General features: G+C 32.6%; 1 protein-coding gene across 4 annotated transcripts in view; it reads right to left on the reverse strand.

Moving 5' to 3' along the window:
* ERBB4 (erb-b2 receptor tyrosine kinase 4) overlaps nucleotides 1-24,098 on the reverse strand; it is a 1,057,350-nt gene that overhangs the window by 235,822 nt on the left and 797,430 nt on the right. For 2 of the 4 annotated variants that reach the window (XM_081052780.1, XM_081052778.1), the window contains exons 14-16: nucleotides 21,742-21,835; nucleotides 15,633-15,787; nucleotides 8,609-8,683 (exon numbers count right to left, since the gene is read on the reverse strand). In XM_081052780.1, coding sequence (XP_080908906.1) covers nucleotides 8,609-8,683; nucleotides 15,633-15,787; nucleotides 21,742-21,835 — 324 coding nt within the window. Of the gene's footprint in view, nucleotides 1-8,608; nucleotides 8,684-8,803; nucleotides 8,849-15,632; nucleotides 15,788-21,741; nucleotides 21,836-24,098 lie in introns of all 4 variants that reach the window. The other 2 variants (XM_081052777.1, XM_081052779.1) reach the window with 2 other exon arrangements.

Below are 24,098 nucleotides of genomic sequence, written 5' to 3' on the forward strand. Positions count from 1 at the left end.
TAAAATATTCTGGTAGACATACTTTAAAAAGATGAAATTCATTAAAATAAAATTTTCTTTAACCCAAATATCTAAAATTATTAGCATTTCCATATGCAATCTATAAAATAAAAGTTTGAAATATTTTGCATTCTCTTTTTCATACTATGTTTTCAAAATCCCATGTACCTTTATAATTACAACACATCTCAACCTTTTCTTTGTCACATTTAAAGTGTTCAATGACTACATGTGTCTTGTGGTAACCATACTGGACAGAACAGGTATACTGCATTATTGTATTACATTATTACATTTAATATTCATGATAATCATATAAAATCTTATCACCATTACAACTTTACAAATAAGGAAACAGGTTCAGAGTAATGAAGCAATTTACAAAAAAATCACTTAGTACATGGCAGAGCAAACATCTGAGCTCAGGTACGTGTGATTGATTCTAAGTCCACATTCATTTCTCTTTACCAGGATGTTTCCCACATGGAAAATCAGTAAAAACTCTTCTTTTGCTTATCCTTAAGTCACCATGCTGGATGGATTGGGAAGAATTTGAAATTGGCCCCAGGATTTGAGTCCATGGTGTATACACACACCTCTGCTCAGTAATTCAATCAAGCACTAATCCAGGTGATGCTTTGAAAAGATTTTCAAGATGCAATTAAGGTCTCAAATCACTTGAGCTTAAGATATGGGGACAATTGAGTGAGCCTGATCTAATCACACAAGTCTTTAAATCTTCCTCTTCATGTCAGAGAAATAAAAACTAAGAGATTCAAAGGATGAGGAGAATTGGATCTACTGTTGCAGTCTTTCAAGATGTAACAGGATACTTGGCAGGAAGTGAACATGGCAAAGAATAAGCAATAAAATTGTAGCCACAGTCCTACAACTGCAAAGTCCTGGATTCTGCCAACAACCTGAAAACTTGTAAGAGGATTCTAAGCTCCAAATGTGAATACAGTCCAGATAGCACGTTGATTTCAACCAGTGAGATTCTTTGAAGAGAGCCTAGCCATGCCATGCCTGTACTTTTACCAATAGAACAGTTTTGTTTTGTTTTGTTTTGTTTTGTTTTATTTTGTTTTGTTTTTATTGAGCTGCTAAGTTTATGGTAGTTTATTACATAGTATAATGGAACTTTTACACAGCAACTGAGCAATTCCTGCACTTTACCTAATCACAAGGTTTGTTTTACTTTTGGTTAATCCTTACCATTTTAGTTACCAAACATATAATCAGGTCTATGATATTTTGAATTTCAAAATAGGTTTTGGGGGCAAACTATGATAGCTTTGATATTAACTCACCAATATCTTCAAACTGAAAAAAGTTTAATGCATTCACCATTTTATATTTATTCTGCCTCTTTTCTATAAAACACTGAAATCATTTCACACACAAACTAAGCATGATTTTAAGGACTGAATATTATATGTAAATTTATATATATGTATATATATATATATATATATATATATATATATGTACACACACACATACACACACACACACACACACATACGTATATATGTATGTATAAATGGCATCTGACCTGGCACCCTACTAAAATATGACACAAAAGTAAATTTATACATATATATATATATATATATATATATATATATATATATATATATATATATGATGTCCAACATATTTAATTCTTAGGAAAGCACAAGGTAATTTCACTTTATTAGGAATCATCTTGCTCATTTTTTCACATCTCTTACTTCTTCACTACCTTTGCACTTTGCCAAAGAAACTATATGTTGGTACATATACAGAAATGTTTGCAAAGGATTTATATTTGTAGTTGGTTGCAATTTAGATGTCTCTTAGTTGGAAAGATGTTTATTAGCAATAAAATGTGATGAAATAGAATTTAATACCTGTGTTTCTAATCTACTAAAATCCCAATTAAAAATATTGATTAATACTTAGGATACACATATACGTCTAAATTATATAAGAACATGATGCTAGAGGTCAAATCTTGGAATAGCACATGCCAAGTACTTTTAAAACTGCAAGTATCTGTCTAAAGAAAAGAGCCAATATCTTTCACTCTTTTTGCTTTCATTTTTACTAAAGACACTGGGTTGTAAGTAACGAATTTTAATGAAGCCTAAGATATTTCAATATAATAGATTATAAGCAATCCTGACATCTTTTCAATTCAGAAATTAATAATTAGAAAACACTATAATTTTTATACCATAGAGAGTGTGTATGAGAAAGGATGAAAAAGTATTCATAACTATTTAGTCAACCCCCTGAATTTTTGCTCTGATCCTAAATATAATCAACATCTTCCCAGTTCAATAATGCTGTCTTTAGATATTCTATTACAGCTCTAAAGTCAATGCTTTTAAAAATCTCTTTTGATTTTCAACTATAAGTGTGACTTCTTTTGGTCACATTTTTATAGCCAGTGGGGTTTCAGTCTAATATTAGTATTTCTGGAGTATGTAACAGTTTTGGTAACAATGTGTGGGTATTTTGATATAATTATAAAGGCCATTCATACATCCTTGTGCCACTAAATACTTTTTGTTTAAACTAACCATTTGAACTGTATGAACAGAAATGAACAACTGAGCTAAGATGTTTTGCTCTTGTCTTATAATTTTTTGATAATTTTTGTATTTTATGAGTTACTGGGAAATGCAAAATACAAAATAGCTAAAAATGAAGAAACTCACATACTCTCCTTCACCTCTTCAAACTAATTCAAAAGTAAGTTTACCATTTAGAAGATGATGGACTGATTAGACATAATAAAATGCCTGTGTACGTTTATTTATTGGACTTGAGGAACATAACACAACTGCTACTCATCTAAGATAACCATCTATGGGAATTTTTAACCATTTGATTTTGACGTTAATTATGAATTAAGTTCCTTATGGACAAAACAAAGAATAAAAGATGTTGTATTCGTGAAAGTGGTGCCAGGAGTTAACGTCATCTCTGTCATATATCACAAATGGGTCACACTGATAAAAGATAAACTACTAAATGAACTATTAGGTAATTACTATACCGTAAACTATGAGAAGGCATTAAAATGAGACAGGAATATGAAACATTTCAAATATCTGTCCATATGAGATTTAGAGTGTTAAACTGAATTCAGTTACCGATTTCATATTGTGAAGCATCTAGAATAATTGAATTGGAGTAAATAACCAAATAAAAATGCTTGACCATATACCTAGCAAATTTAATTTTTGTCACAAATTCAAATAAATATATTAGTTTATATTTTGGATTGCTAACTAGCAAAAATAAATAGTTTGCCAATACAAATTTTGTTTGTTGGGATTAAAAAATTTAGGTCCTAATGAAATAAGAGACTGAGATTATACAAAGCTTTACAAATACAGAGGGTGTCAAAAAATGTATATACATTTTAAGAAAGGAAAACCAAAACTATTAAAATTGTAATGCTCGTATACCGATAACAAAAGATGAACACAAGTCACATTTGACTTCTGTAATTACAAGCAGTGCTCAAAGTGGTTACCATCAGTGTCCAGACACTGCTGATTACAGCAAACTACTGCTTGAGCAACGGTGACCAAAGTGTCCACTTGTATAGATTTTTTTGGCACCCCGGTATATAAGATATATTCAACAAGGAAACTAAAATAGAATAAATTTTAATACTTTGTTCTGTCTGAATCTACATGACAATGGTATATGTGCAAGCAAAAATAAATAACATACAAAAAAGAATTTAATAATCTTGCAGAACATATTTGTTCATGAGATCCTCCATGAAAAAGTAAGAATGTCAAAGGAAAGTGTTATTTTTAAGACATTTAATTCAGATAAGGAAAGCATGGAGACACTTCAAAATATCAAGTATTGTTTTCATTATAAGTAGTATATTCTAGGAGACTACAGATAAAAAAAAGAGAGAGAGAGAGAGAGAGAGAGAGAGAGAGAGAGAGAGAGAGAGAGAGAGAGAGAGAGAGAGGTGCTATTCTGTCCTACCCAATCTTCTTGGAAGAAATTCCAGGCACAGCCTATAAGGGAAATGGAGTGTGGAAAACCAATTCACAAATTGTAGGCTTGGGAAAGATGTAGGCTTGGGAAAGAATAACACTGCTTAGAAAAAGAAAGTCGGTCAAGATTGGAAACATTTCACCTGTTTTCATTTAAATTTTCAATCTTATTTCCTGCTGATTTAAGAAACAGAATACAGCATAATGGGGCAGTAGGGAGTATGAACTCTAAATATTTCAAAATGGTCACACTGATATGCTCCATGTAATTTTCTGTGGCTAAAAAGAAAACCAGGCATTTGGATACTCTTCTAGTTAAAACATGGTTTATGAAACTTAAAACAATCCTTTTCTATCATATTTTTATCCTAATATGTAAGATCCATTTTAATCATTTGAGACAAAAGTTTAAAAAGAACCAAAACAGATTTAAAAAACAAAAACAAAACAAAACAGAAAAAACCATCATGGAATTTAAAAAATGGTAAATGACCTGAAATATTACTCAATTAGTCCCCTGCTTTCAACTAAATGTATATCCATCCAGTTTCAGAGAGGTAAACATTTATTGCAATGTTAACCAAAGGAACCAAAGGAGAAAGGAAATACTTGTTACTTTCACTTTTCCTTCAATCTGTATCAAAATTCTCCATAGTCATAGGCACTTTTCCAAAGTGTCCAAGAGAAATCTTTCATGTAAATTCCAAACTGCCTTATAAATACCCTATGACAGGCCAATTAATTCTGAAAAGTCAATACAATCAAAGAACAGTCACATTGCTTTAAATTTAAGTTTGAAACAGGTATTAAATATATTCCGTTTTCTAAAAGGATCAACTAGCTACCTACTATCAATTCTTTGAAATCATTAAATTTAAAAGTACCACAGAAAACTTAAGTGCTTAAAGCTTGAGAAATTTTGATATGTCAATTCTGTAGTAACTAAACTATTGGATTAATTTCATACTGATATATAAAATATTAATAGAAAATAACCTCATGAGATCATCCAAAAGGTTCTTTTGCCAATATTTCAGCTAGAAACTTGCTACCACCAGTGTTCTTATACTAGCTAATGGCTCTTGTGCATTTTCTGATTTACTTCTCACACCAATCTTATGAAGCATAAAAATTCTGATTTAAAAAATTAATGTTTTCATCTCATTTTATAGGTAATAAACATGACAGAACCAATACTTGAAAACAGGTTTCCACATTCAAGAACCTCTGCTCTTTACCTATGCAAAGGTCTACAGGCATTTTTTTTAAAAATTTTATTTTCTTACAGGGGAGAGCGCGAACGCAGTCCCCCATTACCACAAATTATGCAGTCAAGTTTCCCACATTTGGGGAAATCGCAGGGGTCAGCACATCCGGAGTGCAATGGATAAGCCTTGCCCTGGGAAAACCACCTCCGTGATCATGGTATCTCCCCTGCCAGGTAAGTATTACAGGCAATTTTATATAGGATCGATGGGCTGAACTGTACCATCTATACTCTGTTACTGGACATGGTTACCTATGTAACCATGTATTTGGCACAAATACATATACAGAGTATTTGGCACATACTCTGAATTATGTGCATTAATCTGAGACTATAGCTAATAGCCTGGCAACCTAGGCAAATAACAGGATTAGGAATTTCCAAATCACTTTTGATTAAATATTGGAAATACTAAATTTATAATAAGATAGTGTGGATGAAAAAGGGCTCTGTAATAAGTCTGAACAAAAGTAACCTCACAGGGTGATCTGATCATAAATTCTTAACTGGGCAGGTCATGGTGGGTAATCATGCCCCATGCCTATAAAAGGTTTATCTTCATTTTACACAAGTCCTGTCCATTGTTCTTGTCATTTAGATTAGCACCACTTTGAAAGGCCAGAATAAACTTCTTTTTCAGACCCCTCAAAGGCTTAAACACCCTCAAGAGAACACATAATCTTGTTAACTACCCTGCACTTGCCGTTTTCCTCCTTCATGTAATCTTCCTTATGTTTCCTCCTTAATTCCAAATGTATAAAGGAAACTGCAAAACTGTCATTTTTCCAGAACATTTGAGGTCCTGCTTCCTGGTATGTTATCAATTTGGCTTAAACTCATAAAAATTCTGTACAGGTTTGTATGTTTCATGTGTCGACAATATACTATAATTTTTAAGTTTTATTACCTCAATTATGGCTTTGAATCATAATTAATTGATCACTATGGTTTTACCCTTTTCTCTGTCTATATATGCCTCTGCTTGTGACCCGCTGCCATAGTACCCTCATTATGACAGAGAATCTCAAGGAAAAGAAAGAAATGTCCTCCCTTCCTTCAAAGGACCCATCAAAAGAGGTAGGAATGCACATCATTGCTCCCTGGGTGATGTCAAGAGACTTCCTTTCTCCCCCTGGGAGGTATTTTTCCCATCCCCAATGTTTAAAATCTTTCATATATAGAGAAATAAATAACATATTCAGTGATTTACTTGAGCCAGACACTGTTCAATGTACTCCTTCAATCTTTACAATCAACTTATGAATTATATTAATATTCTTATTTTATACATAAAAAAGTGAGGCTTATCTAATTCAATGAACTCGCCCAAGGTTATACATCTAAAAAATGGCAGAGCCAAGCTTTGAATTCAGAAAATCTGATTCCCAAGACAGCACACTTAACCACTATACTATATTGCCTATATTGGGGCAATTATTTAAAAAAAGAATCATTGAAGCAAATGTAAAAAGCACCCTTCAAAGTGACTCATTCAAATCTCAAAGAGGAAAAATTATTTCATGAATATAGGAACAATCTAAAATGCACCCTGTCTTATAAAACTTCACTTTGGGGGTAGGGGTGGGGAGAGTTCTTTCTTTCTCTATCTTCTCTCTCTCTCTCCTCCTCTTGTTGACTTTTCACAGTTTTGGCCTTGCTCTGAACAAATGTACTAACTACTCTTGATATTGCCCAAATGCCAAAGTACCACTGTTAAGTACCACTTAAATCTACCACATTCTTTCTTTTTAGAATCTAAGTTCTCTATTTACTTCATTAAAAATAACATTACATTAAGACATATCACTTATAAGGTTGTTTTAGAAACACTGAAAGGTAAAATACCATATACATCTAAAAACTATGACTAAATTTGATGACATAGATGAATTTCGTAAATATAATATTTGGCAAAAGAAGCCAGATTCAAAGAGTACAATTATTCAATTTATATAATTTATATAAAGTGCAAAAATAGGCCAACCAATCTATAGTGTTGGCATTCAGGACAACAGTTACGCTTGAAATGGGACAGCAAAGGGTTCTGCTTCTGATACTATTCTGTTCTTGATCTGACATGGTTACGCACTGTTTCACATGGAGAAATTCACTGATCTTTACAGTTATGTTTTATGTACTGTTGCACTGTAATGTTATATTGCAATACAGTGGTTTACATGAAAAGGCAATACTTCATCCAAAACTCTCATTTTGCTAATTGTAATTTAGCACTACTCTCTCTCTTCCAACAATTACAATTCACTTGCTTCATAAAGAAAGCTAACAAAATTTCTACATAACATTGTAAAGTTACCATTTTCTTAAATGTAAGTTTTGAAAGTCAAATTTATTGAGGCATTATTTATAGATAGTAAAATTCATCCTTTTAAATCTAATGAACGAAAATTTTAGACAAGCACATACATTTGTGTAACCATCATCACTATCAAGATACAGAATAGTTCCATTATTCCCCCAAATTCCTCAGATCTTTTTGCAGTCAACCTTATCCTTCACGGCCCTCCCCTCCACCCCCAAGCCCTTGGCAACATTTATCAATTTTCTGTCCCTATTTTTGGTCTTTTCCAGATGCCATATAAATGGAATCACACAGTATGCATTCATTTAAGTGTAGCTTCTTTAAGTTAGCATAATGTATTTGAGATCCATCCGTGTTTTGTGTGTCAGCAATTTCTTCCTGTCTATTGCTGAGTAGTGATATGATGTGTGGATATACCACAGTTGAATGTTTGAGTAGTTTCCAGTTGTGTGGGGATTTTTAATACAGCCACAACAAACATTCACGCATAGGTGTTTATATGAATATGAGTGATATATTCTGCTCTTAAATTCCAACTTGTATGTTTACCTACACAGAATATTTTCTATGCTGCCTTTAGTCTCTAGTAACTCTGATATTTAGAGTGTATACCAACCAGTTCAAAATAACAAAATCAGAAACTGAATCAAATTAAATAACAAATATATTACAAAAATACATCAACTTTTGCAAACTCTTCTCTTTTTGCAATCATGTACAGAATTAAAAATGAAAATATTCTATTGAAGTTCTAGATTAGTAATTAAAAATTAATTAATTTTGTTTAAGTTGTACAAAATTAAAAATAATGTTATTACTAATTTGGATTCTAAAGTCATAATCAATGAAGGAAGAAGAGGTAAGAAATGTGTCTTGAAAAGTGCCATATGCCTCTTCATAACTTCCTAATTTAACATATTATAAATTTCACCCAACTGGTTAGTACTTTTCATCCATGATAATTGGGAAAGGAATTGAGTGACAAAATGGAAACATGGTAGATGTTACCTAGCATGTTGTGGTAAAGTGGAATGGCCCGTCCAAGGGTAGTAAATGCAGTCATGACTAGTGGGACCGCTACACCTGCAGGCAATTACAGAACAGAAAACATCATTCTCCATTCACAGTGACATGCACACACATGCACCAGTGCTCACACATGGAGCCTCGAAAAAGAACATGGGAAGCAAGCACACCAAGTACCTATCCATCAGGCCGATGCAGTCTTCAATACTTGAGCCTATGCACCTGCAGAATATCCAAATTTAAAAAATACAAGAAATAAATTAGTCATTAAAAAAACCAATAAGAAAAATACCAATTCTGTCAAATTTTTAATTATAGTTATAAGACAATTTTAGAACACCATGAATTTAAAGCCAGTGAGAAGATAATTGTTGGATGGATACACAAAATGAATTGCAAATATGACACAAGTAAAATGCAAAGAAGCATATTCATAGAAAAGGAAATTTTACTCAGTTTCTGTGCATAACTTACAAACACATATAAGTCATTTCTAATACTTTCAATTCATTCGCATTGTTCATGATTATATGTCTTGATAAATAATGTGATATTTCAATGGCCATAATCAGTTTTATGTACATTGCTTCTTCTAAAAGCTCTTAAGTTTAAGTGAAAAACAAAATCATTAAAAAAGAAAACATGAGCTATTCAATATAATATAATAATCTGATGCTTAATACTCACTAAAGATTGATTTTGGCAGAAAGTGAGTTAACATGTTTTAGTGCTATTCTCATGGATACTTTACATAATAACATTATTCACTTCCTTGGTTGTGACTGTAGAAAATACTTATCTTTAAACATGAATTCATTTAAAAAGCAAATTAACTGGTTTCACCATACTGCTGTTTATCTTGACACTGCCTTTTAAAAGAGCAGTGCCAAAACAGGAAAACACAGACAGGTTTTTAAACTGCTATATTTAACTCAAACAATAACAAATAAATCCTTTTCAATGAAATGAATAAATGGACACCCAGATAACGAAAAACTCCTCTGAGATTAACATTAAAGTGCAATTATATAAACACACAAAATTCTGATGTCCTGCCCCAGAATTTCATTTTGGAATATTATAGCAATATTATTTCCTCCATCATCCAATGAACTTGAATTGTTTTTCTTTCTCTTTTCTCCCATCAAAGACATATAGCTCCAGTGTGTTATCAAGAGTCCTCCTACAGCTATGATTTATAGAACTGTCTAATTCTGCCAGTAATAAAAATAGTTTTTTCCAAACTCTAATTTCTAAAATGGAAAAGAACTTGAAGCTAAAATTACTATATAATGAAGAAAAAAAAAGGGTCATGTATAAGACCAATGTCCATTGTATCTTTACATAACTAAACACTGGTGAACAAATATACCTATGCATAATAATGTCATTATTTCCCTGCTTCAGAAGTATCTGTTATAACTTTGAGACTAGATGGCAAATTAATTTGTCTTTGTTTTGAAGATTGGTTTTGAGAGGCCCAGAAAAATTTAATGTGCAGATATATGAGAAATACAGTGTATAAAAAGTATTTTAAAAAATAAGCAAATAACTAGAGCACATAGTTTTATATTGATACCATAATACATACTTAAAACAGTGTCTAAAAATGGAAAATCAACTACTAAAAAGTTTCCAAATTGTCTTATATAGTTTTCTTTTTATTCTATTCTGAAGAAAATTATTTTTTCTAGGTTCTGTTATATATTCCTCAAAATGCTGTTTGTTATTTTAATACAGTATTGTCATTTTGTAAAATTTATAGTCTATTAATTTTCAAGTGAAAATCTGAATGCTATGGTTATTTTGTAATCTATGTCTTTATAATAACATTTGAAATATAAGAATATTTGAAAATTAAATTAAATTTGAGAAGAAAGTGTGAATAATGAAAAAAATCTTCATTCATTCATTAAAATTGAAAAACACTGTGTTGCATGCCTACTAAGTGTTCCTACTATTTTAGGAGCTGGACGGAGAAAAAAGTTGAATTAGACATGCCCTACCCTTAATGAGCTCATGATTTAATGAAGGATACAGATGAGGCAATAGGGACAGGGAGAGGAAGCTGGAGCATGAGACAGAATCCAGAATTTGAAGTCTATTTGGAACAAACAAATTTAATGTTAAACCATCAAAGGATTTTAAAGATGTAGTGAAATTGCTGGATTTGTGTTTTAAATAGATCTTTGTTGTGTGGGGCTGGTCAGTTAGGAGCCAGGTAGATTTCTTTGACACACAGACTGTTTTAGTCTATGCAAAAGGTGATGGATTACAGTAAAAAAAAAAAAAAAAAAAAAAAAAATAGAAGAAAGAAAATGGTACCTAGGATAGAGGAAAGGGACAGATTTAAGAAATAACCTGGACGGTATATAAAAAAGAGAGAGAGAGAGAGAGAGAGAGAGAGAGAGAGAGAGGGAGAGAGAGAGAGAAGTTGATGGCTGATTTGATGATGAAAGAGAAAGGATCAGAAGAGTTAAGAATGACTCATATCTCTAACTCTGAGAATCGTTGAACCATTAGTAAGAGAATGCAAGAGGAGGAACAATTTTCCTTGTGTGTATGTTGGGGCAGAAGGATTTGATAATTTTAGTTTTGTGCATCTTGAGTTTAGGGTGGTTTTCCTACAATCTGGTGAGAAATGTTCCTCAGCAGCTGGAAAGATGAGTTTGTGGCTTGAGGATGGGGATGGGAGGAAGGTAAAAATATAATAATCAGTTTTGAAATAGCATACAGGAGAAAGCTGAAATCATGTATATAGATAAGATGGCTGAAGAAGAACATTTAAAATGAGAAAAACAGTAACTAAGACTGAAACCCAAGGAACTCTAATAACTAAACCAATAAATAACATAAGATGAGCTCATATGTCAGAAGCGTGGGGAAATGTAATTAAATATAATCAATTAATTACAGCAGTATTAAAGCCCAATCAGAAAACTTCAGAAAATGGGGTGATCATCAGTGACAAATACAAAGAGAGGTCTAGTAAAATAAAAACCATTGAGAATATTTTTGCTGTCATTGTCACTAAAATTTAGGTTGTTTTAAATTGAGAAAAAAATTAAAGATAATGGAGGCAAGGGAAAAAGAAAGGGAGATACTAAGAGGGTAGATGTGTGGATAGGAAAGTGTGTTGAGAGGATTGTGTAGAGTATTTGAGATTTAAATTATTTATAAGCTGAGGATAAAAGAAAAAATGGAAGACAAAGAATGAGGGCATCACTGAAGTGATTTCTAAATACAATTTAATGTGCGATTAAAGATGCATATTATATTTCAACTTTTTGTATTTCATTTATATAAGCAACTAATTAATGTATGCAATTTATATTGATTCAGCAAGATCACAGAATAATGGAAATATTAAACTTTTGAAGAGTCAAATCTCAAATAAGAGATCGAATAAGGATATGAAATAATACAATTTACAACAAAATTAGTGTTCTAATGTAGAAAATTTATAGATTATAAAGAGAAACTATGTCAATATAACATATTACAAAAATATCTGGAATTTGAAATATTGAGATGTTTGTCTTTTGACAGAATTTACTGATTTATGAGCACCTTGATTGTACCTATATAACTAACACAGTTGAGATATTTTGACAAAATCTCCTTCAAATTTTCAAATAAAAATGGAGGAATATTTAAAAATTTCAATTAAACAGTATAGACAATAATTCCACAATCACCCCTTCTTTCCTTCTCTCCATCAATGGTAATTCTTTCATTATGTAAATTTAAAAATATAAAAAGAATTGATAAGAAATATTAAGGCATAGAGGAAATTTAATAATATGAAATCTTGATTACAATATTAACAAGAACATTTAATAAAGTTTTTTAAAGATAATTTATGAAAAATAAATATCCCACTCCATGTCTAAAAACCAAAATTTAATTGACATTTATTATGGACTCAAGTGGTATTAGTAAGGAAACAATAATCCTTGCTCTTATGGCCATTTAATTACATACTAAATTTAGCTTACAAGTCATCTTTAAAAATTTCTATCTTGCTGATTTTGAAACATGAAAATCATTCCTAAGTTTTAAATTCTTGCTTATCATTTCAAAATATGGACAAGGAGTTTGTGTCTTGCCTATATCTGAACTTATCTATCACTATATCTGATGCACAGTGTGTGTTCAATGAGAAAAGTTTGCTAAAATAAAAGTTCTTTAGTCAAGAGAACAGATTTTTTTCCCCTCTAGAACTATTACTGAGACTCTTCTGATAGATGCTAAATGGGTAATTAAAAAATATATACATATATATGCATATATATGCATATACACACACACACACACACACACACACACACACATATAACTTATTAGAGCCAAATATACTTAATGCACTTTTAGAGTAGTTAAAGTGTTTTTAAGGTATCACACAGATAATTTTACTTTCAGAAAAATCATTAAACAGTATTGAAAATAAGAACTTTCCTTCTTTAAAACTAAAAAGGGGATTTGAAAGACTATTTCCATGAAATTGCTTCTTGCGTTACCCAGCTGACATAATATTAGCATATAGCAAAAAAGCTGTTTTCCAAATTGGAACTGGCCTGGTAAGCTCATACTGACTAATAGGTCAGTAATTACATGGGTTTAGGAATGAAAGCAGTCACTTGTCCCATAATCCCCACTGCCTCTGTGATCTTTGTAGGGAAAGATTCGGTCCTCCAGGCTCAACTTGAAAAGAAGGGACTGGCTGCACAGAGCATCCCACTGTTCCCTAACGGACCTCAAAGCACAGTGCCGTACAGCAGTCAAGTTCAGTGGGGGATTTGGGCAACTTGGAATTCCTAAATCCTGTGGTGAGGCTGGGACCGCAGAACTTTCATGAAGTGAATGACTCTGGATGATATGGAGACTGTTAGACAAAGGACAGCAGTAAGCTAAATAAATTAAAAACAACAACAACACAAGCAAACAAACAAACAAACAAAAAACACCTTTAGATCTACGTCTGTCATTACGGAATCCGTTTTCCTTAGAAGGTGCCAGGAAGGACAACAGTAAAATTCTGTCTCACCATCATTCTGTAGCAGTGAATTTAAAAACATCTTTCTATTTTCTTCGAGTTCCCAAATGATCTGGGAACTAAATCACTTTAGTAGCTTTGGTAAATTGATCTCTTCATTGTCAGTACTACTACTCCCCCCATCCTCTCTCTCCCCCCAACACACGATATACATGTTTTCTTTTATTATATAATCATGATTTAAATGGGCTGAAGGGAAGACACACCAGCCACACATCCAGACTATGACTCTGATCTCACTTTCATTTCCCTAATGGCTCCATTGTAATTAGATTTGCAAAAACAGCAAAAGGCCTCATTTTGAATGGCAACAGCTGTTGACATCAACATTATATTGAATAATTTACTGGTTTAATTTTAGCTGCAAAACAATAAAACCCTCTTGTGGATGATTATTTTAGCAGGCAACGCTTTCTCTTTCTGCTGCTGACTCTTCTGCTCCAGTGGTACCAGTTTCTTCATGAAATACTCTTAACCTGCGTGTGCTAAAAAACTCGCAAGGGGAGCAGTTTATTCCTACTAGTTTCATTGAAGCACAGTGTCTATGTGACTCTTTCAGTGGCCTCAGCCTATGTGCTTATGTGCAAAGCCAGGAGTTGGCGTCAGCTCTTCCAAGCTGAACTGGAATTTGAATGGCAGAATATGACTTTACCTACTGAGGATGTGCCACGTCACATCCTGTGGCTTTTTGAGTGACTTAAGCTGATCTCTTGACCTTCAAGAAATTGTAGCAGCAACTGCAAACTGATGTGGTTTGCTTAACTTCTTCAATATCCCCTAACACCTAGCCCTTAATCTGGCAGAAAACCTCTTTATGGAATCTCATACTTTCCTGCCAGATATAAAGTACCCAAGATGATTCTCAAAAACAAATGTGTGTATTTTTTTTTTTTTTTTGTGTGTGTGTGTGTGTGTGTGTGTATGAACAGGCTCATAGTCAGTCACGATGGAGAAGAGGTTTTATGAACAGAAGGAGGATAGAGTATGCGAACTGTTCTCAATTCTAACTTTATTGAACTTGGAGGAAAGAAAAAATAATGACCTCACTAATATTGATTTTTGTCTTTTTAAGAAATAGTTACTGGCATTTGTTTGATGAGTGACATTATTTCCTTTATAGCTCAGTGTTTTTCATCTTTCTGTAATATGTCTGTTATTCAGCTGTTATCAAAGATAATAAATCTAACTTTTATTCATTTTACAAGGCATCCTTTTGAAAAAAATGGAAAAATGTGTGCCCATCTTTGAATTGGCCTACATCAAAGATAATAAATCTAACTTTTATTCATTTTACAAGGCATCGTTTTGAAAAAATGGAAAAATGTGTGCCCATCTTTGAATTGGCCTATGTCGAACAAAGAAATTCTCAATTACACGTTAACCTGCAATAAAATTACTTTCACAAAAAGCACTCAGAATTTTATTAACACACACATCACTGGGCTCCCTTCTGTTTTCTGCCACCGCTACTTCTGCTTATGTTTTGTTGAAGGAGTAATCCAAGGCAGTATTTAATGAAGAGAAATAACCTTACTTTAACCTGGTGGTAACAACAAAGAAACAGAAACAGAAAACCTCTGTTAAAGATTTGTGAAGCACACATCTCAAAAGTGTGATTACTGTCTTGTTTTCTCTGATAACTTCAATCTGCAGTGCATTTGGAGGAATTTTTTACACTCCATACAAAGTGTACCTGACACCAGCTCCATGAAGGTATAATAGTTATAGTTAAATGCTAAACGGAAATATTTCCAAGGGTATAAATTTGATTCCTTACGCCATTATCTTAGAAAGGGTTTCTCTTAAAATCAACATATTAAATACAAAGATGAATAGAATTTTGCATGATAACATTACAGATTTTGTAGACTGTGTCTGGGATAAAAATACATCCATATCCCTTTTGATTAGCAATATATACGAGACTGAGTCTTTGCCCTGAAAGCTTACCCTTGTGTACAGTTCGAATGGCATGGGTGGCACTCCCGATCCTGATCAGCGTACTTGAAAATGAAACTGTTCGCCCCCTGTAAGCCATCTGGACATTTTTCCACACAATTTGGGCCATCCTTAAAATGGGAGCACTTTGTGCAGTTGTCAGGTCCCTGAAGTATGAAAAACAAAAGAAAGAAAAATGGTGCCATTTCTTCTGAAACATATTCCGGTGGTTTAGTTACTGACTTCAGTGGGTGGACGCTATTCTTTTAGGGAACTAAAGAATATTTTCCAGTCATACAAACTGGGATGGAGCTATTGTAGCTTTCTGATCAGCAGCATTTTTCAAGGACTCTTCCAGAAAGATATTAGTATCTTTTCTGTCATTTATTCCTGGTGGTATGAAAGTGCAATATTTGGTGCCAACACATTTTCCCTAGGGACCTTTCATCACAATTACTGGAAATATGAGAGATTTCTTACTAAATAATTAATGAGGAGAAGGGAATTATAGCAATTTGGTAACACTGAATTTCATATAAAAGTGAGATATTAACTCTCCTTTGGTTGTACAATGACTATTTGAACAATACTTTTTGAAAGTTAATATGGTTGAAATATCAGGAATTAGGCAGTTTAGGCAAATAAAGGTTAATTTCTAGGTTACTCTCAAATCAGCTTGTGATAATGCTAAAAGGCATATGATGACTATTTTTTAGGAATTTTATTAAATCTTAAAACAATATTGAGAGCCATATAAAGACACATTCCAATGAGCAAATATTCAAAACTCCATAATAATAAAGCAAACATATACAAAAGAAAATTTAATGGAAAACATATATAAGAATGAAGATAATACAAATATGAGCATGATAAATTAAAATAGAACTAGCTCATTTCATATATTTATGTTTGTAAATGTACAATAATGTTCCAATGTGTAGAATGTTAATGAGTAATAATATGTATTAAATATATTAAAATATCTAAATGTTGTAACAAAAGTAAAAATTTAAAACTATAGTAAACATCTAAAAATTTTACCAAAAAAACACTAATTTGAATTTGGTGCAGGGGATAGTAAACATGCAAGAAATAAGTAGGTTTTCCATAGATGATTTTGAGAACATTGATTAAAAATGCTATTTTCTTAAAAATGCCCATATTTTCACGTATTCACTCTTTTGAGTAATTATATTACCTACTTGAAGCTTACTTTTAGTGCTCCTTTTTGAGTACCATGTTGTTTTAACATCCCTCTTCCCTTTGGCCACCTTCCTGGAACTTCTTTCCTGGACCCTTTTCACCCCTAAATCTGCCGATGTCCACATGAGTGAATTGTTATGACAGATCACATTTAACACAATTTAGATAAATGAGATATGGTGAGTATAGAGGGAGATGGTTTATTTTATTAGGTTTATAATTATGAACAATATAAACCTGGAAGCCAAGAGCAAGCAAACTTTATACAGAATTACATATTATGCAAGGAACGTGGTAATCAGTCCATTCATGGGATTGCATAGCATCTCTCCATAATGTTAATCCGAAAGCAGACAGAAATTGCAAGTTGGTAACATAAGCCATCAGGAAATCAAGAGATTAACATTTTAAAATTTAAATATAGATGTTGCTAATGAAGAATAGTGGCATAAAAAAGTAAAGGTAATCAGGAAGAGGTTTCTGGGAATCTTGAGACTGTTAAGGTTCAATCAAGCACCTGTCTATTTCACTATTTTGATGTGAGACAGAGCTTAAAAAAAAATTATCCTATGAAACCTAATCCCTATACAAACTGAAGAGTTAGCTATTGGCAACTTCTTATTTCCTACCAGAAGAGAATACTTTACATGCTTTCAATTTTAACACCTGTTCATGGGTGCTTAGGCACGTAATGCCTTCTATTATACAAAATCACTTACTGTGCAAGTATGCTCAGTGGCATGACTTACTGTACACAACAAGAGACATGCTGCTGTCTTCTTGCAAAACACAAGAATAAAACATGCTACAAGTAAATTAGGCAGCTATAGTTGCAATTAGAAATTATTTTTCCTCTAAAATTATTGTAATGTAAAATAATGTCCAGGTAAAATCAGAAGACATAAAAGTGATGAAATTAAAATTAAATTCTTATTTAATCTTCGATACACTTTAATAAGGTCAATTACTTTATGTGTTTCCTTGTTTTTTAAGCATCTCTTTGTTTGTATTATCATGATGCAAAACTTAATATCCAAAGCTAACATGACTAAAAAAATGCCCTGGCAAATCTCAAAAGAAATGAAATGTGCTGTTTCTCCATTTTATTTCAATAATAAAGAGATTTAAAGAAACAGGTGTGTGTATATGTGTATTACTTATTCTTTTATTATTATATTCCCAAAGCTTTTAAGAACCCAGTTGCGGTGAATGCAGTGATAAATTCAATAATAGAAAACAGAGGTAAAGGTAATACTCTTCCTTATCACTGATTTTAAGCTGCTCCTGAACTCAATAATTTAGACAGAAAACTGAAATCTAGGCTATATCCTGATAGAAACATTACATTTTTTTTTTCCTCAGTGACAATTGATAATTTTCCCTGGTAGCTACAGTAAAAGACAAAGCTACTATTCACCAGTATCCAATTCTCTTCCACTTCCAGCCAGGTGGAATGTTGAAAGTCTCCCCTCACCAGAGGTGAGGCTTATCTTGCTTTCAACAATGAAAGTAAATGGAAGTGATTTAAGAGTCTGCCAGTGCTAAACTCTCCAGCGTTCTCTTTCCTGCTGCCATGATGATGTGGAGGTGACATAAACACAAAGTATCCAGCAATGCTAGACCAGAGCAGGGAACAGGACTGTCTAGAACCTTTTCCACAACTACATGCATTTTGCATGAAAAAGATTTACACATTTTCCCTCTAAGCTACTGCAAATGGGTGCTATTTGTTATGTCATCACAACCTTTGCTAACCTTGCTTTAACATCTACTTTAGCTTTTATGAAAATATATTTTTAAAAAAGTTTCTTTCCCTCGTCTCTTTTCATGCCTGTCTCTCAGGCTTATATTTTGATCTCTTTCAACTTTGTCTTATTTCTCTAATTTTCTTTCTTCTCATATCCCCCTCCGCCCCCCCCCCCTTATCCTTCTCAATAGGACTGTATAGAAGCAGTGAAAGTGAGGCAGAAAAGATAAATTTGTAATAATAAAATAAATAAAATAAAATAATATAAAATAGAAGAACAAGTGCAGACAGACAAGGATATAAAAGCGAAGGCTTGCTTTATTTTAAACCTATCCCTCTCAAGAGTATCCTGGATTTCTGTTACATTTAAATAGGATAATACCATCCCATTTTACATATAGCTGTCATATCCAGAAAACATTTTATCCTTATTACATTAGATACTTACTTTATCCTTATTACATTACAGGCATTATTGCCTGGAATAAAAAAAGTGATGAAAAGTGTGTGAAATTTAGATTCAAAACTTCTATAGTTGAGTATCTGGTCCACATTTTACTGAATGTTGACCTTTTGGTGTAACTTTCTAATCATTATAGGTTCAGTTTCTTTATATTTTATATGGGAAAACTGATAGTATGCATCAGATATAACAGCAGTTGGCAAATATAAATAAATAAAAATAATAATAATAATAATAATAATAATTATTATTATTATTATTATTTTATTACTATTATTGACAGATCAGGAAAATATGATTTATACAGACTAAATCATAAGACCGGTTGTGGGAATTCCAACTAGCTTTATGACTTCTTACTCTATCACAGTGTCAGTTTTATGGAGAAGTTTCTAGAACCCATTGGACTCCTATGTGATATATGCCTGTTGCATGGCACACAAAACCTCCTCCTCTCTAGTTGTGCTAATCAAAATGTGGAGCCAGAAAAGGGGAGAAAATCTAATAGAAATTTTAATGGTTAAAAAACAAACAACCTCCTAGTGAGAGCAAAGTTTAGGCTACTGTGTGAGCTCAGTCCTACCAGTCTTTCAGACACCATAATATAAGAGACATTATGTTCTTACCTGCTTAGCATTTCAAGGCTTCCTGATCAAGTGATCACGCAGGTTTCCTTGATTCTGTCTCTAATCTTTCACAGATGCCTGATTTAGCTCTACTAAGCTTTCTGTACTTTTGCCTTCTCTAATCTCTAGACATATTAAATCACAATTTTAGGTCTGGATATTGCTTTCTCTATTTTCTAGACATATTAATTCTCAATTTTTCCCTGGGTATTGATTTTAAATATATGGTCCAACAATACTGTCATTAGAGAATCAAGACGATTTCATTAAAAAACAATTTTTGACTCTTAGTTATGAAATAATTTTGATAATTGAAAGGATATTAACTTTTGTTTTGTTTTTAAATGTGTGTTTTATAAGTGGTCTCAACTATTTTGAGTAACAGAAGAATGAACAAATCAACTGCAAAGCACATAAATTAAAAGAAACTAATAAAATAGTTATTCACTAGTATAATTTTATACCATAGGAGACATTTCTATGATGAATAGAAAGCACGGACTGCTGTTGCAGTGTTCCACGTTCAGAGAAGATGGCCAAAATTTTGACTACTCTAATTGTACATTTTCAAAGTCTCAGTCTCTCTGAAAGAGACTTTATTATTCTATGACTATGGGCAAGAAAGTACCTCAATATGTTAGTTTTTAAAGAAGTCATATTGACAGCTCAATTCGCTTTAATAACCCATTATGGGATTTTATTTCCCTGTGTTTCATGATAGTCTTTACAGAATCCACATTTCTCATGCTGCAGATTAATTGCATTTTCCACTACTCTCCTTACTGGAGAGAGCAAATGGCTGCATATACCCTTTGCATACTTACTTGGAGATTATTCATATTAAATTGTCTTTTAGACTTTGGTTCTTCAGGCCAAGTCACACCACTTTTTTTTTTTTTTTTTTTTTTTTTTTTTTTTTTCTCAGAGGTCTGGTTTGCCAAGTTTAATCATCCTTGTGGTAGTTCTCTGAACTGTCCAAGTTTTCCACATCCTTCTTTAGATGAAGTTCCAGTACGGCTCATTGGGGCCTAGTGGAAGTTTGGAGGATTCAGTGATATACATATTTTTTTTCTAAGCTAATTAAGTGCTGTACTCATATAAGCATTCTGGTAGAAAAATTAATACTATTTAATTTTAAAACGAATTCTTATGGAGCGATGTTGAGCTCTTGGCTACACCCAAATGTCGATCCCAAAATTTTCTACTGAGAGGTGATTCAATACACAAACTGGAAATTTGTCTAAAGAAGGATGGATATGACACTTTGGAATGACAAACTTATATTGACCTCATTATTAAGGAAAAACTTGAATGTTGGGAACCAAAAGGGAGGTCTGAAAACTAATTATAATTTTCTCTGGAAGACTACCTTCAAACTACACATATGTCAACTTATTCATGAAGACTTTCCCATATCCTCTCCTTAGATTCTCATAGCTCAGTTTTTCTCTCTGCCATAGTGTTTATCACACAGCTTTAGGTTTTAGTTTGTGTTTGTCTCCCCACTTCTTTCAACTGCCTTTTGCAATGCCATAATAGTTAAATAATTAAACACAGATTTAATGTATTATAGTTTACCTCAAAAAGAACATTCATATTCACATTTACATATCTTTGCATATTTCTGCAATCCAGATTCTTCTTGAAAACATAGCTCAAACATCACTTCTCTATGGCCTTCCTTGATGCCCCACTTTGCATCCCAAAGACAGATTTAGTTTCTCCCTCAACTGTGTCCCTATAATAATTTATACATATTTAGGTTTTATCAATTATTTGGGTTCAATTTAATTACTTGTCTATCTCTCTTTTCTGTTTAACACTGTGCAATCTTCAGGGGCAATTCCATATCTTCTTTTTAAAATACATCATCTGGAACGTAAATATTTAATAAATTGAATTTTTAAATAGTGTGTCTACATTACTAATCTTAAGCCTCTTGAGGGTAGAATATCATACATGATTTCTATAGAATGCTACAAATACCTATTGCATGGATGGATAAACAATAAATCAATGACATAACATTCAGACATGAAACTAAATAGGCAACACAACCACAGATGTCTTCAGGCTTACCGGTCCATGGCATGTGAGGATGCCATCTTCCATCTTCTCACACTGGGGGTCACACTCCACACAGATGGAGCCATTCGCAAACTCCCGAAATTCACTGTGAAAACATCAGCTGCATGAGGTGGGATAAGCAAACAAGCTGTCAACTTAACAAATGAAGTAACATCTGCTAAAAGTCCTATTGGCAGAGTAAATTCTAGAGTTTGTTTCTCTATGTGCCAGGAGTATCAGAATCATTTCCCTGTGCATTAAGGAATACATTCTCCATTAGGAGAAAAGATAAACTGCAGCCAGATGGCTCTCCTTGTTCTCCGTTGGGTTCAATGATAGACTCATTCAGTAAACCTCTCTCTTGTGAGAGATATTATAGCTGCCTCAAAAAAAAAAGAAAAAAAAAAAAGTATCACTCTTCTGATGACACAGCAGAACCAAATTTAACTTTTTAAGTAGGGCTGTCCCTGATGGTCTCTATATAAAAGTTTACTCTTGACAGAAGCTTTATTTTTTAAACTCTGAAAGAATTTTTCTTGTTGCTAAGTCACATGAATGCTCCCCACCCTTGTCCTTCAAATCCCAAGACTCTTCAATTTATTTTTGGTGAACTTCAAAAACTGCTTTGATTTATTTTCTTCTTTTAAACTATCTACCTTGGAGAATTAGTGAAAATATGTTTTTACGGTAGATTTTATTTTCTTAGATGATTGATCTAAAATCACATCTTTTTAAACTTAATTTCCAGTTAAAGTAATCCTATTTTGTATAAATTAGTAGTTTGATGGTAACATTCTAAAACTTTCTAATTAAAATCTGGGATGATAGTCATCACTTCCCACAACTTTACATTTTGTGGCTATGTGATTATTAAATGTTATCAATGTATAAGTTTTCTAATCAATAGCTACTCTAAAATGTTCATTTCAATAACTGGGTATCAGTCATCCACAATATGTTTAAACTGCTCCATTCTCACTAATGTATGGGAGAATGAGGTACTAGGTAAAGATAATTTATAATTTCAGTTATGAGTCATTAAAAAATCTTCACTAAATGTTTATAGCTACTTTAGTATTTTGTGTCCTTGTATTACAAGATGCCATTGCAAACTAATAGCACTGCAAATGTGGCAATTATGGATTAATTAGGTATCAATTCAATTTTTTTCCTCCTCAACTTGTCTTTTCTTCTTTTCTTTTTTTCATAGTAAACTTAGTGAACTCTCTCATTTGGTTACTGTCAAGCCTCGGTATATGATAGAAATCCAAAGGATGGGCTCTATTTTCAGTTAGTTAGATTAAGACTACATCTAATTCAAGGCAAAATAATTAACTTTAGTTTTTTTTTCAAAATGAATAGAATAAATCAATGGTTTAGTTAGGTATGGATGCAAATATTTAGTTACTTGGTTTTTACAATTTTAAAGTGGGGTGTTGGTTTGCTATGGATTAAACTTTTTATAAATATTAAGTTTAAAATCTCAGTTAGATGAAAACAGATTTTCTTCTGCATGTTTCATCAAAATGAGTGATATAAACTACTCAACAGAAGAAATCTTCAGAACATAAAGGGAAAAATGACCTAGCATTGGGGTTGAGGGAGTACCAAATTATAAAGAGAATCAGAAGCATTACCTATACAATGGGATTAAATGACAATTAGAGCAAAGCCTGCGATTTTCAGCAAGTAACTAGTTCTAAAAACAGTTTTCTTGGATGACTAACAGGTTATGATAGTAAATGAAGGTGAAATTTTTTATGATACCAAAACGTATGTCATGCTTTTCTTTCTCTTCTCTAAAACCTCCTTTCCCCGACACATAGTTAAGGTAAAGTGAACATGAAATTTAAAAAAAAAAAAAAAAAAAGCAGAGACAAGCTAGATGTCTTTTCTTCTGTGGACTAGACTTCCATTTATAGGGCTCTGGCTCTCTTTTTTTCTGTTCTCAGAACATATCTTCCTTGCAGTTCCTATTCTGCTCTTTATTGTCACTGCCTCTCCATCATTGCTCTTCTTCTTTCCTGTCCCCTAGTGATATTACTGTGATTTTTGCCACAAATTCCCTTTCACTTGCATCTGACCTAACAAATCACAGTCTATGAGCTTTGCGTGCAGAGCTTTTTATTGCCTGTTTTTTTCTGCTATGCATTTCTCACAGATTTGTCGTGTGTGTGCTACCTTAGCCAATGCTGTGATCAAAAGCAAATGATTTAAAGTCAAGTCCTTCCCAAATTTAAATCCCAGAAACAATACTAATATTTCTAGGCCTTAAATCCCTTATCTTCTCTAAGCTTCAGCTTTCTAAGTATCCTCTCTAAAAGGGGAAAATAGTGTTTCAATGAGAGATTGTGATTATTAAATCTAAA

This window comes from Rhinolophus hipposideros (assembly GCF_964194185.1).
Source record: "Rhinolophus hipposideros genome assembly, chromosome: 6".
NCBI lineage: Eukaryota > Metazoa > Chordata > Mammalia > Chiroptera > Rhinolophidae > Rhinolophus > Rhinolophus hipposideros.